The sequence below is a fragment of the Quercus robur genome, chromosome 2 (genome assembly GCF_932294415.1).
Source record: "Quercus robur chromosome 2, dhQueRobu3.1, whole genome shotgun sequence".
Taxonomy (NCBI): Eukaryota; Viridiplantae; Streptophyta; class Magnoliopsida; order Fagales; family Fagaceae; genus Quercus; species Quercus robur.
In genome coordinates this window covers 23,372,506-23,387,151 of record NC_065535.1, presented here as the reverse complement: position 1 = coordinate 23,387,151, position 14,646 = coordinate 23,372,506, and the positions used below count along the sequence as shown (strand labels likewise).

Genomic DNA, 14,646 nt, shown 5'->3' with positions numbered 1-14,646 from the left:
TGTCAAACTGAATCATCTTTATATACAAAAATCAAAAGTCCTATTTATGAAATTCAAAAACTAGTAACTTGGGATAGTTTTAACTAATTTTGGTCTAAGTAGCCATGTACATCCATTTTGTTAAATAATACATTTTAAAAAGTATTTGCGAAAATATTAAAGTTATAAAACTATTTTTGTAAAATAGGTTTTTAGTGCGCGCTTCACATGTAAAATAATTCAATATACTGATAACATGTGACTCCAAGTGTAATCATCTTTGAGAAAGGATTATTAAAAAAATCATCTTTGAGAAAGAAGACGAGTGCTTGAACTCATTATCCATGTTAGCATATAAAGTGCTTGAACTCAATAAAACAAGTAAAGAAAAATTTTTATTTTGTAAAATAAGTTTAAAATACTTTACCAAATAATTTTTAAAATAGTACAATTCATTAACAAAGACAATTATTAAAGGAAAAATTATCCTTTACAACCCATTACTGCTTCTCCGTGGGAAAAGATTATAAGAATGGATTGCATGTTGGTATTAATTAAAATCAACATGAACAATAGGACATACTAAACCAGGGTCATAGAAGAGAGGGAAAGAGAGAGAAGACAGACAAGATAGCAAGTTTTAACAATGTAGGTGCACCTACAGAACTTGAGCAATAACACAAATGTTAGACACCCGTATTTCTATCTCCAAGAAGTGCCAATTTTATTTTGTTAACCTTGGCCACCACGTTTTTGATGTCGGGTCTTGCATCTGGCAATTCTTCAGAGCACCTCAAGCCTAATTCTAAGATAGATGAAAGAATAGTTTGTGTGACTGTCACATCTCGTCCATCTTCTCTCCTAAGTAAATTGTGGTCCACAACTTCCATTTTGTCAAGATGTGATGCAATCCATTGTCTCATACCTAGTTCTTCAACAAACATTTCATCAGTGGGTTTCTTTCTTGCTATCATCTCTAACAATATTATCCCATAGCTATAGATGTCGCCTTTGGTGGACACTTTCCCTTCAGAACCATACTCTGCCACACTCACATTTGTCAAGAAGTCATGAAGTTAGTCATAAAAAAAAAAACTTTTCGAAAATATATTTTTATTATAGATTGGGTTTAAATTACATCTAATGTAAGTTTAGTAATATTATATCACTTAATATTTTTTAATAATATATATGTTGAAAAATCTGCCATGGAATTACATTTTGACAAGTCTCCTTTATTGTTGGATCAATTCCCTCCATGCTTGCTATTACAACTTTTGTTGTGTTCATTTACTATTATGCCCTTATATTTACCTTTGTTATGGAAGTGATTATCAGGTTTAGCACACAACAAAAGCATTTTTTTTTGGGAGGGGGGGGGGGGGGGGGTGGGGGGGTTGTGGGTAGGGGAGAAGGAGGGAATTTTGAAATAAAAAAGCTTTGAATACGAAACCATCACGAAATGGAAAAGTTCCAACCTGAATTTGAGAGATTTGAAGATGTATCTAATGTGTTATCGTGGGACAGGGAAGATAAAAAGGAAAATGGAAAAAGAGAGTCTTTTAATTAACACTGTCTATTGAAATATTTAATTAGACAAGTGGCTGTTAAGAGGGCAACTTAATGAACAACATACAAGACATTGTTTCTAAGCTTTTCCCTTGTTGAAAAATGCCTAAAGTCTTAAATTTATGTAATTGTTTAAAAAAAAACCTTCTCCCCTTTCCCTATATATGTGTATGTTAAAAATACTTTGTATTCTCAAAAGAAAAAATAGTGGGTTAATCCCACATTGAAAAATGAGTGTGAGTAAAAGAGGTTTAAAGCTTGTATTGTGTATCCAAGAGTTAGACCCTTTTGGATATACACTACTGTAAATTTCTTTAAAAAACCTTTTTCCTATTTCCCTATGTGTGTGTTAAAAATATTTAGTATTCTAAAAAAAAAAAAAAATTGTAATTGTTTTAATTTGAAACCTTTGTCCATCTCCTTTATTCATTTCTATTATATTTGGTAGTAACGTAGCAAATAAAAGTGAGGATTTTTTTATTAAACTCTATGTTTCACCTAAATTTTGTTTGTAAATTAAATTGGAAACCATTTAGCAAAGAAAGTAGAGAGTGAAAGCTCCATTTAGAGTGAGAAAAATTTGTTTAGAGTGAGAAAGTGAAAATGGATCTTCTATACCATAAAATTGAAGTTGGCTACCTAGGTGTAGGAGGGAAGGAACCGAGTATGAAGTCGGAATTGTGGGCTCAGCTCGAGGAGGAAAAAAGTGACATATGCACATCAGATCCTGGCTTGACCTGCGAGCCTGAGCTTGAGAAGGAAAGATAAAGAAGCTGACTTTCCGAGGATCCTAAAGAGCAAGCACCCCTCGGGAATTCCCAAGCAAGCCAATGATGCTACGTGACAAGAAACCAAGGGAGGAGGGAGGGACAAGTGAACAAAGAAGAAAGAAAATATTTAGATAAAGTAGTCATCACCTCTGCATTTAATGCATTGTACCAACTCAAGTGGCCGCATTAATGAAGGAGTGACCCTTGAATAGTGGCCTCACAGCTTGCAACATAGTTTACCCACCTCCAGCACAGCTCTGATGGGATAAGCATCCAAAGGAAGGACCTTGGCTATACAAGTGGAAGGCTAGGATGTAATCCTAAGGACTATATAAAGGAAAGGAATGCCTCTAAAAAGAAAAAGGAGGTGGAGTGAAAATGGATCATTTTGTATCAAACCTTTAAGCAAATCATTATGAACATTGCCTCCTCAGCCAGACACGAGGAAGTGCTTTATCCATATTTCATTCTTCTCTTTACTACTTTACAAGCCTTAACTCCATTGATTTCATATTTGGATCACAACAAAGCATTAAAGTTGACTTTGTAAACCCACCCTCTAGCAAATTAATTGTATTGTGCCTAATGAATCTGAGCCCACTATTCTAAGTGGCCTTTGCATCCCAGGACCCCCACACTAGGTAAGAAATAAGTTTTATGAATAGTTTCTTGTTTTTCTATGCTTTGTTATTGTTCAAAATAACGAAGATGGACAAAACTTAAAATTGAAATGGTTCATAAGTTAGTGAATTTAATTGACAATTTGAAGCATTTTATAAGCTCTATGTCTTTTTAACTAATTTCCCCATAAGTGGGCATAAGCAAGGAAGTCAATATCGTATTGGTACCGGCCATACCGAGGAAATATACCGTATCGGCCATTAAACCAGTTTTAATACTTCTCTAAAATGTATCAAAAGAATACTGGATTGTATCAGCCTATACCAGGCATATCTCAGGCATTTTAGCCGGTAAAATAATTTTTTTTTTTAAATTTTGAATTTTTTATATTAAAAAAAAAACACATAATTTAAGCTAATATAGTGGTTGATGTACTTAGAATAATATTTGGGCTTATAAAACATGTGGATTTTAAATTTTTTGTTGATAAACATAAAAATTAATAAATTCATTCTTACATAAATAAATACAAACACACACACACACACACACACATGTATGTATGTATGTATGTGTGTATGTATGTATGTATGTATGTATGTATTGAAATATATAAATAGCAGTAAAATCAAAGCGGTACACCAGTATCAATTAGCACTAAAATATTTCGTTCTCCTGGCTAAACTAAAATAGCCTCCAATATGAGATTGACTCCCTTAGGCATAAGGCAAACCAAACCAATACCATATAGTTACACTACCAAGATGAATATTGAAACTCCAACTAATTGATCTAATTGAATTAATTCAAATATGAAGTGAGCATAACTCATAAAATAAGCAGCCTTGATAGTTGATATAACTATTTTTTTTTAAGAAAAATAATAATAATTTTGTAGAATAATTATTCCTAGCAAGCACATAAGAGAAACAAATAGACAATTAATTAGTTATTAATTGAACCAAACAAATGCCAGTTTAAATGAATTGAACATAGTGTATATTCATATGAATAAAATGCAGCTATAAAACTAAACTAATGAAAACACTAATCATTTGAAAAATTAGCCATTATTAATGTTATTCATGAAATTAACATATTAATTAGACAAATATAGATGAATTCATGTGTACCTGGTGCGATGTAGCCAATTGTTCCAATGGTTTTGGTTTGGGTTGCATCCTTGTTTTCAACTAAAATCTTTGCAATGCCAAAGTCACCAACATGTGCAACAAATTCCTCGTCTAAAAGGATATTACTTGGCTTCAAATCACAATGCACCACGGATTCCGATTGTCCATTGTGCAGATAATCCAATGCTGATGCAATATCAACCATAATGCTTACTCTCTGAACAAGATTCAAGTAGTAGTTGTGAGAGTATAACCACTTTTCAAGGCTACCATTTGGCATGTATTGTAGCACTAAAGCTCTAAACTCAGGGTTGGAGCATGTACTAATAATTTTAACTAGATTCCTGTGTCGGACTGCCCTTAACACCTTGCATTCAACATCAAAACTTTTGAAAGCACCCTCTAATTGTAGGTTTAGAACCTTGATAGCAACAGTGATCCCATCAGATAGTATTCCTTTGTACACAGAACCAAAACCTCCAGTTCCAAGCAAGTTGCTTTCAGAAAAGTTGTTTGTCCCACGATAAATCTCTTGATAAGATATCATTCTATGATTCAATTGAAACAATGTGATCGGTAAACCTGGAATCTCCATGTTAGATTGTGGATGCCTTCTTAGCACAATGACCAATGCTACAAGGATTATCATTGATCCAATGGCAGGAACAATATATTTGAGCAAAAGTTGTTTCACCGTTGATCCTTGAGAACTTAGACTTGTGCAAGGTGGAACTCCAAAAGTTGAATTCCCACAAAGTGCTACATTACCTAAAAATGATTTTGCCGTGAAGTTTGCAAAAGGTCCACCAAATGGAATCTCTCCTGATAAATTATTGAAGGAAAGATTCAAAAACTTGAGATATCGAAGTTCCTCAATAGATTTAGGAATTGTACCAAATAGATAATTGTTTGAGAGGTCCAACTGATCCAATCCTTTCAAGTGTCCAAAAGATTGTGGTATGTCTCCTTGGAATTTGTTCTTTGACATGTTTAGATAACTTAGGCTTTCAAAGGAACCAATGACACTTGGAATATTTCCAATAATTTGGTTACAAGACAAGTCCACAAATTCAATAGTAGCCAATTTTTTCATATTTGGAGACAAAGATCCAGCAAGGGAATTTGATGATAAATCTAAGAACAATAAATTCTCAAGGCTCCACACATTCAATGGGATTGAAGATGTTAATCTGTTATGACTTAGATTCAGTTTTTGCAAAACACTGAGGTTTCCAATGCAATCTGGGACAGATCCAGAAATTTTGTTATTTGAGAGAAGTAAATCTCCCAACTTCCTCAGCTGACAAAGCTCTTGTGGAATGTTTCCACCAATATTGTTGTATCTAAGATGCAATCTTTGCAACCCCTCCAATTCCCCTAATGTTGACGGTATATTTCCAGACAAATTGTTATAGCTCAAATCAAGAAAGTTCAAGTTTTTCAAGGAACCAATTCCTATTGGAATTTGACCCTTTATTTGGCTTTGAAATGCAACAATAGTTGTAAGTGAAACTGAAAAATTTCCAATGACATCTGGAATTGTAACATTCAAGGGATTGATAGCTATATATAGCTCCTCCAAAAATCTGCAATTAGTCAAAGATGAAAGGAAACTATGTTCTTGATCTCCAGGCTTCTCTATTAGCTGATTCTCACTCATATATAGTGTTTTGAGATATTTTAAATTTCCAAGACTTCTGGGTATAGGTCCAGAGAATAAGTTTGTAGTAAAATCTATGTCAATGAGGTTGGAACAATTTGAAAGATATGATGGAAGAGGACCACTAATTTTGTTACTATTAAGAAACAGAGTTTCAAGATTAGGGCAAGAGATCCTAGTATCTAGTGGAAGATTTCCAGAGAAGGAATTTATGGTCAACAAGAGATATTTTAGAGATGTAACATTGAAAATATTTTGGGGTATTGTCCCCGTGAGATTGTTCTCAGCAAAATTCAATCTAATCAGATTTTGGAGACTCCATGTATCACTTGGAATGCTTCCACTGATGTGGTTTTTTTCAATGGAAAACATTTGTAACATTGACAAGTTGCTTATGATAGGGGGTATATTTCCAGTTAAGTAATTACTTCCAAGAAGTAGCACTTCAAGCTTTTCTAAACTCCCAAAACCTTCTGTAATACTTCCATCAAACTTATTTTTTGACAGAGATAAGATTGAAAGCTCTCTGCAGTTATTAAACTGTGAGGGGAGCTTACCGCTGAATTCGTTGCGGGAAATATATAGTCCTTTAAGATTAGGACAATGGGTGCAAAAATCCATTGGAAGGGTTCCTGAGAAGTGATTATTTGTGGTAGCAAGAACCGTTAGAAAAGAGAAGTTAAAAATAATGAGAGGAAATGGACCAGTGAGGCTATTGTACTGCAAATCCAACATCTCTAGTGATGAAATATTGCTAAGAGACGATGGAATTGTACCCATAAGACGATTATCACTAAGACGTAATTCGCGAAGCTTTGGTAACATGCCCAAATCTTTTGGTATGACACCGCTGAAATTGTTTTCTATAAGAAATAAATATTCAAGCTTGTGGCAATTATGTATAGTGGGAGGGATACTACCTTCCAATAGGTTGTATGACAAACGAAGTTCCCTCAAGCGGTGTAGATGACTTATCTCATGTGGTAGAACACCATAGAAGCTGTTGTTAGTGAGATCAAGTGAGACTAGGAAGGAGAGGTTGGCTATATGAGGGGAAATGGTGCCTTGGAGACCCATGTAGGAAAGGTTCAACGCTGTGACTCTTTGTCTGCGTCGGCTGCAAGAGACCCCAAACCAGTCACAGAAGTTTGTTGTGATGGACCAGTTACTAGCTGCGAATACAGTATCGTTTGGACCAAAACTGATATTAGATTTGAAGGCAATGAGAGCCGACTGATCGGTAAAGTTGTTGGAAGACTGGGACAACTGAAGTATGCATGGCTGCACTAAAAGAAAAGCCAAGAGCAAGAGAATGGATGGCCTTTGTATAAGCATCATGAGCGTGCACAGAAGGCTCTTTGGAGTATGGGGTTGGAACTGGATGGTCCTGCCTTTTTCTCAGCTTTTTATAACAAAATCATTTCGGATGCTTGACAATAGTCACACTGTGGCCTTCTTGAAAAAAAAAAAGAGATAGATGTGGGATAATCATGAATGATAAATGGGTTCTATGACTAAGTCTATAAACATAAAAATCTTTTTACGATTACTAAACGGAATTCTAAGCATTATTGGCGTGAAATTATGGAGGTTATTCCTTGCAACCTAAGCTTGCCCAATGGACAATGAGATTTATTTGTCATAATCTCCTGTCTATTTTGGTGACTTAGTGGATGGTTGGTGGCAATAATGTCAAACAAGAAAACAAATTCATCAATAAGATCAATAAGGTTGGTGTTCCAAATTTCAATTGCGTAAAGAATTGTTCACTCTTCTATATATTTGTGGTTTTAAGTTCTTCCCCTGCGCAAGTCGTAACTCGTAAGGTCCCACTACCTTCAATGTAAACGAAAAGACTTCCACCCAGAAATTAACACGGCGCCGAGTAAAGGAAAAATACAGAGAAATGGCCAAGTAATTGTCAAAGGTAAGGTAGGTGAGGACAAAGAATTCATAAGGTGGCAGACACATCGAATCTCAGAGCTTGACTGCTAAATAAACATAGCCGATCAAGAAAGAGATGGCCATGGAAAATATCTACGTTGCACTGGTACTGAAAAGGCTATTCACTTCAGAGATACGACATTTTAATTAATATTTATTTTACAGTATAATTTATATATTTTTGGACATAATTTATGTTTATTTTAAAATTGAATAACAACAATATAATGTTTGAAAACATATTTAAAATTGATTCAAAGGCAAATCTAAAATTAATTAATTAAAATAAACGTTTCTTACTTAAAACATATATAGGCCTTTTTAAAGAAAAAATTATATATAAAACTATAATAAAAATCGTGTTAAGGCTGAAACATAATAGATATAAAAGGTTATATTTTTTCCTTGAGAAACTAATAAATATAAAAAGTATATCAGGCCAATACTTTAAAATTTTTATTTTAAACTTTCAATATCTATTGATAAAGACATGAGTGACGATAGTGCTGTCTTTTTGAAAAAAAAAAAAAAAAAAAGCGGAAGAAGAAGAAGATAAAAATATAAATAATTAAATGTACTCAGGTTTAACAGATGGCAAGACTTACTTTTATTATTAGTAGTCCAATAGTATCTATACTATTTGTAGGGACACGATTATTTAACGATCCAAGAATGACATTGGGCTCGTGGATAAAGGGCCCTAATAATGTAATTTGTAGAGAGTGAGCTTGAAAGGCAGGACCTTGGTCACCGGTCAGCGGTTTAGTCGTAATTTTTTATGGAAACTTTTACATGGGTGGACTTGGCTTAACTAGTTAAGCATTCCATTGGTATGGGTTGTAGGATTTAGGTCCTCGGATTACGTCCGAGGAGCATAGTATCCTTCCCCTTCTTCCTTTCGTAGGATTTTTATCCTCCCTCTAGGGCCTCCTTCCCTTGGCTCTCTCTGCCTCTTTTATACTAGTCTTCACTTCCCTTTTAGTGTCCACGTGTAAGTTTCACTTTCTGGGGTGCAGACCTGTCCTATCAATCCATACCTAGAGTGGTTGGGGGTAGTTAGAAAAGTTAAATAGCATGGTTTGGAGTATGGGCCTGTCAGATGCAGGGTTCTGTACTACGATGTTGGCAGCTTTCTCCCTTGTCCTGTCCCTGTACTGAGTTTGTCCTTTTCTTCAGGCGTTTTGTGAGGTGCTGAGCATAAGATTGTCCTCGGCCATATCCTTGAGCCTTTTTTGGGCTTTCATTATGCATCCTCGGTAATAGCTCTCCTCGGCTTAGGCCTTGGGCCCTAATGTAGAGTGGGCCTGGGCCACAAATTCTCTGACCCCACAATAGCCCCTCAAAATCCTGCTGTCCGACTTTTAGTTGGGGAGGAGGGTTTTGGTGATATTGGGCCCACATCATGGCTTGCTCAAATTCTGTACTTTATTGATGTTGGTGTTTTTCCATTTGCATGGGAGATGTGCCGAATTAAGAGGCATCCCTTTAGATTTACTCATGCGGTGTCCTTGACATTTCAGTGCCCGAGGCGCGCCTTCACGAGGATTTTCAAATCTTATGGTTGCAGATGGTGTTGGAAATCAAGCCAAAACCGTCTTGTCCGTAGCATTCCTTGGAAACCTACATAAATTAAATGCCACTAACTTGCCCTTTATATAAGTAGGATAGGAGGTTATTCCCCTTTCATATAAACCCTTCGGCTCCTTCAAATTCATAATCCTTCAGCCATAATCACAGTTTCCATATCAGTGCAATCCACCCATAGTGCAATATGTTTGAGGCACGGGTGGGGGTGAAGGAACCACACCCGCCACAGAGGCACCGGATCCTTCCGAGACTCAAGGTGGTGCAATCTGGACAGGGGAGACACAGACTCAAGATAATCTTCCGTTTTGACAAGGTGGGGATGATATCTCTGCCTCTTTCGTTAAAATCCGAAGCAGGTACTGATCGCATCAAATTCTTGGTGCGTCAGAAGTAAGGTTTTCCGCCATCTGCTTTATCGCAAGCGTGGCTAACATGGAGGCTCGTCAACTTCCTGTGTGGCTACCGGCGAACACCCCGCTCCCTGCACCTTTTCTTCAAAGGTGCTAGCTCCATGTTAGGTTTTTTTGCTGCCTGAGTTATGGGCATGTAAAAGTATTGAGAAATGGTTTTCGTAGACAACGTTCTGGAACTGCTACATCTCTCTTCTCTGCGCCTCTTCTTCTGCTTTTTTTTTTTTTTTTTTTTTTTAAATTTCCTTGTATCTTTTCTTTTTGCTCATGTAGTTAGTTTTCAGTATGAGCTTATTCAAGCTCTTTCATTGTACGTTGTACTATTTCTTTGTCTTAATAAGAGATGGACCTGTTTCCTTCTAAATACTTTTCTTTTTTGCAGCAATTACTTTGTGAATGGGGTATTACATGTGTATTTTCCTTTAATGATACTTAGAGCAGGAAACCTTGAAACAGAAAGCTACTAATTTGAACTTATCGACATTATCAAGTATAATAATGCTATCTCACAGTAAATTAAACTTATGAGACTAACCGAGATAACAGCTGAGTGCTCCATAATGCATGTGAGGCAACCGTCCGAGAATGATAAACTCAAAATAAACCATCTGAGAGGGTTGCCGAGTAGTGAGGGACTTTGGCCGTGTTCTTGATAACACCTGGCCCTATCACAATCGCATCAGTTCCCCTGATATTGAGGATCCGAGGGTAGACTGGGGATTCCATTCAGTCTAGGGATTAACCCAACTACTAATGGGTAACTCCTCTCCGGGGTAGAGTCTAAGTGCCATATAACGTCCAGGTTGTGTCCAAAACTTGTATTTTTTCTCTTAAGTAGCTGGTTTCCCCATAGGCTCGAGTCCGAGGACCAGACAAGGCCTCAGTTCTGTCCAAAACTTGTATTTTTTCTGTTAAGTAGTTGGTTTCCCCATAGGCTCGAGTCCGAGGACCAGACAAGGCCTCAGTTCTCTCCAAAACTTGTATTTTTTCTGTTAAGTAGTTGGTTTCCCCATAGGCTTGAGTCCGAGGACTATACAAGGCCTCGGTTCTGTCCAAAACTTGTATTTTTTCTGTTAAGTAGTTGGTTTCCCCATAGGCTTGAGTCCGAGGACCATACAAGGCCTTGGTTCTGTCCAATACTTGTGTTTTTTCTGTTAAGTAGTTGGTTTCCCCATAGGCTTGAGTCCGAGGACCATACAAGGCCTTGGTTCTGTCCAATACTTGTGTTTTTTCTGTTAAGTCGTTGGTTTCCCCATAGGCTTGAATCCGAGGACCATACAAGGCCTTGGTTCTGTCCAATACTTGTGTTTTTTCTGTTAAGTGGTTGGTTTCCCCATAGGCTTGAGTCTGAGGACCATACAAGGCCTTGGTTTTGTCCAATACTTGTGTTTTTTCTGTTAAGTAGTTGGTTTCCCCATAGGCTTGAGTCCGAGGACCATACAAGGCCTTGGTTCTGTCCAATATTTGTGTTTTTTCTGTTAAGTAGTTGGTTTCCCCATAGGCTTGAGTCCGAGGACCATACAAGGCCTTGGTTCTGTCCAATACTTGTGTTTTTTCTGTTAAGTGGTTGGTTTCCCCATAGGCTTGAGTCCGAGGACCATACAAGGCCTTGGTTCTATCCAAAACTTGTGTTTTTCTGTTAAGTAGTTAGTTTCCCCATAGGCTTGAGTCCGAGGACCATACAAAACCTTGGTTCTGTCCAAAACTTGTGTTTTTTCTGTTAAGTAGTTGGTTTCCCCATAGGCTTGAGTCCGAGGACTATACAAGGCCTTGGTTCTGTCCAAAACTTGTATTTTTTTCTTGTTTTCGAAGATTAGCCCTCGGCCAAGGTGGGGGGCGTTAGCTTGATGTTGGAAGCCCTTAGAGCTGCCCGTGCCATTGATACTGCGAGGCGTAACCCCTAGCGGAAATTTATGTCGGAACACCAACAGCGTGCTGCTGGAAATGAAGGGGCTTTCGCCGGCCCTTGCTTGATAGAGGCTTGACTCCACTGCCACCTGTGCCAACGCGCAAGCCTCCCCACAGACGACGCCAATTGTAGGGACACGATTATTTAATGACCCAAGAATGACATTGGGCTTGTGGGTAAAGGGCCCTAACAATGTAATTTGTAGAGAATGGGCTTGAAAGGCAGGACCTTGGTCACCGGTTTTTTATGGAAGCTTTTATGGGTGGACTTGGCTTAACTAGTTAAGCATTCCATTGGTATGGGTTGTAGGATTTAGGTCCTCGGATTACGTCCGAGGAGCATAGTATCCTTCCCCTTCTCCCTTTCGTAGGATTTTTATCCTCCCTCCAGGGCCTCCTTCCCTTGGCTCTCTCTACCTCTTTTATACTAGTCTTCACTTCCCTTTTAGTGTCCACGTGTAAGTTTCACTTTCTGGGGTGCAGACCTGTCCTATCAATCCATACCTAGAGTGGTCGGGGGTGGTTGGAAAAGTTAAATAGCATGGTTTGGAGTATGGGCCTGTCAGATGCAGGATTCTGTACTACGATGTTGGCAGCTTTCTCCCTTGTCCTGCCCCTGTACTGAGTTTGTCCTTTTCTTCAGGCGTTTTGTGAGGTGCTGAGCATAAGATCATCATCGGCCATATCCTTGGGCCTTTTTTGGGCTTTCATTATGCGTCCTTGGCAATAGCTCTCCTCGGCTTAGGCCTTGGGCCTTAATGTAGAGTGGGCCTGGGCCACGAATTCTCTGACCCCACACTATTTATAAGAAGATGTTAAAAAAAAATTATTTATAAAAGGATTTCTCTTTTTACACTGAACTTTTATATGGTTTAAAAATATTCTTAAACCTTTGGTTCTTAATAGGAAAAAAATTTGAGGACAATCCAGTAAAAATATACCTCTAACTCTACTTTTACAAAATAGGATACTCTCCTACTAATCCATGTCTTCAAAACAAACTTCTCCAAAATTTTTTTTTAAAAAAAAAGGAAAATTATGACACTATACCAAAAAAAATAAAAAATAAAAAGCCTCATCAGAGTTATATAATTATCTACTATTTTCCATGAGTTTTATAGTTCAATTGCTTAACACTTTTTGGTATATTCAATAGAGACACTTAAGATTCAAATCCACCTCTTTCTCCCATTATAAGAACTTGTAACTATCGAATTATAGTTCTTGTTTTTGACATTTCTAGATTTGCACGTTCATGTTCAAGATGAACTCATATTTGAATTTATGTGTTTTTTAGTTTTTAATTCTATTTTTTTTTTGGTTAAAATTATAAAATAATTTTTTTAATTAGATGATGATGTGGATTTTGATGTGACATTTATTATTATTATTTTATTAGTCACATTAGTGTTTGATGTGCCAGTTATTCACTGAGTGTAATTTTCTTTAATGAGATGACGGTAAGGACTAAAATGAGAATGATTTTGCATTTTTGGGACCAAAATTGGAAAAGAAAAAAAAATGTATGGACCAAAATGGAAATAGGTAGAAAATATAGGGACAAAAATGGTATTCATGCCTCATATAAATTGCCTCCATTGATGACACACTCATGATCATGACTAAAACCTCTAATCGACTCCAAGAATTTCTTAAAAGTTTGCTTCATAGCAGCAAGTTTGTGATGGTTGTTATGACTTCAGTTTCTTCACTAAGTGATGGTTAAATCTCTTTGAAAGTCTTTGGTATGGTGAAAATGAGGGATACTTGATCACACAAATCCTAGCAACACAAATGGCTTTTTCCCCTTCTCTATAAAGCCTTCTTAGTGATGGCTTATAACGTCCTCTAAATAATGCAACAAACAAATCTCAAATTGGGTTTGAAATGAACAAGTTATAAGTTTTTTTACGTTGTTGATTTTTTGTTGAATTCTATGTCTCAATAAATTGAGAGGAGTTGAGCAAGAGTTGAGGTGGAGATGAGAAGAATTAAGGTGGAGTCGAGTAAACAAAAACCTCACATTTTCTTAAGTAGTCTTTGGGTCTTCAACTAAATACTCAATTACCATTTTAGAATACATCAAAACTCATCATTTGACTCCCAATTTGACATATTTGTTATGGTTTGCCAATGCTAAAAAAATATGGACCTAACACTTAAAAATATGAATTTGCTAAAAGTGCCTAACAAATGGGATAGAAGCAGTAGTATATTTTATATAAGCAAGAATTGTTATTTTACATGTTTGAAAATCATTATGATAATTTTCATTGTTATCTTTAAGTGGTATCATTTTATTATCTTTAAAAAAAAAATTCTTATGAATTTCTTGTTCATTTTGTATTTGTTGTTATATTTTTATATTGCTAATAATAAATTTATTAAGAGATCCTGTTTGAGATTCACTTAATTCATCCATTCTTCTTTTTCTCGTAAATAAAGTTTTTATATTCAGATTGATCATTTTTATTAGATATTTAAAATTAAAAAAATATTACAAATAAAAAAATACTATTTACAATATATAAAGTTATGGTAGAATTTTATGATAAGCCTTAATTAATTAATTAATTAATTATTTTTAATGTAGCATATCAGGGATGGAAGGGCAGAGGCCTCTTACGTCCCTTCTAGTCAAGAATTGGGAATCTCAAAATCACTAGCCAATACACATTTCTCTTATCTTATCTAATCTTAAATAAATAAATAAAATATAGAGATCGAAATTACCCTTACATCAAAGTGGTGTAAGATAGATTCATATTAATTCAACTAGTAAAGTATTTTGTTATTGAATAAGAGAGGGGTTCAAATCTCGCCTACACAAAAAACCAATTGGTAGCTTGACAAAATGATAAAAAGTAACATCATTAAGTGGACCCATAATTTTAAATTCTATTGTATCTGTGGGGCCAAGGAATCTGACAACCCCAGCCTACTTTGTATTGGATCCAAGGCCCGCGCCGAGGGGGGAGAAATAGCCGAGGACGGATAAAGAAAGCCCAAAGGGCCTAGAAACATCACCGAGGACGATCCTGCCCTCGGCATTCCAAATCCCAAGA

General features: G+C 36.3%; 1 protein-coding gene across 1 annotated transcript; it reads right to left on the bottom strand.

Annotated features, from left to right (window-relative positions):
* Positions 1-447: 447 nt before the first annotated feature.
* LOC126712954 (receptor kinase-like protein Xa21) lies at positions 448-7,220 on the bottom strand. The gene is made up of 2 exons (XM_050412509.1): positions 4,073-7,220; positions 448-1,021 (listed from the first exon to the last, which is right to left on the bottom strand). The coding sequence occupies exons 1-2, from the start codon at positions 7,068-7,070 to the stop codon at positions 666-668; spliced, it is 3,354 nt and encodes a 1,117-aa protein (XP_050268466.1). The 5' UTR covers positions 7,071-7,220; the 3' UTR covers positions 448-665.
* Positions 7,221-14,646: the final 7,426 nt, after the last annotated feature.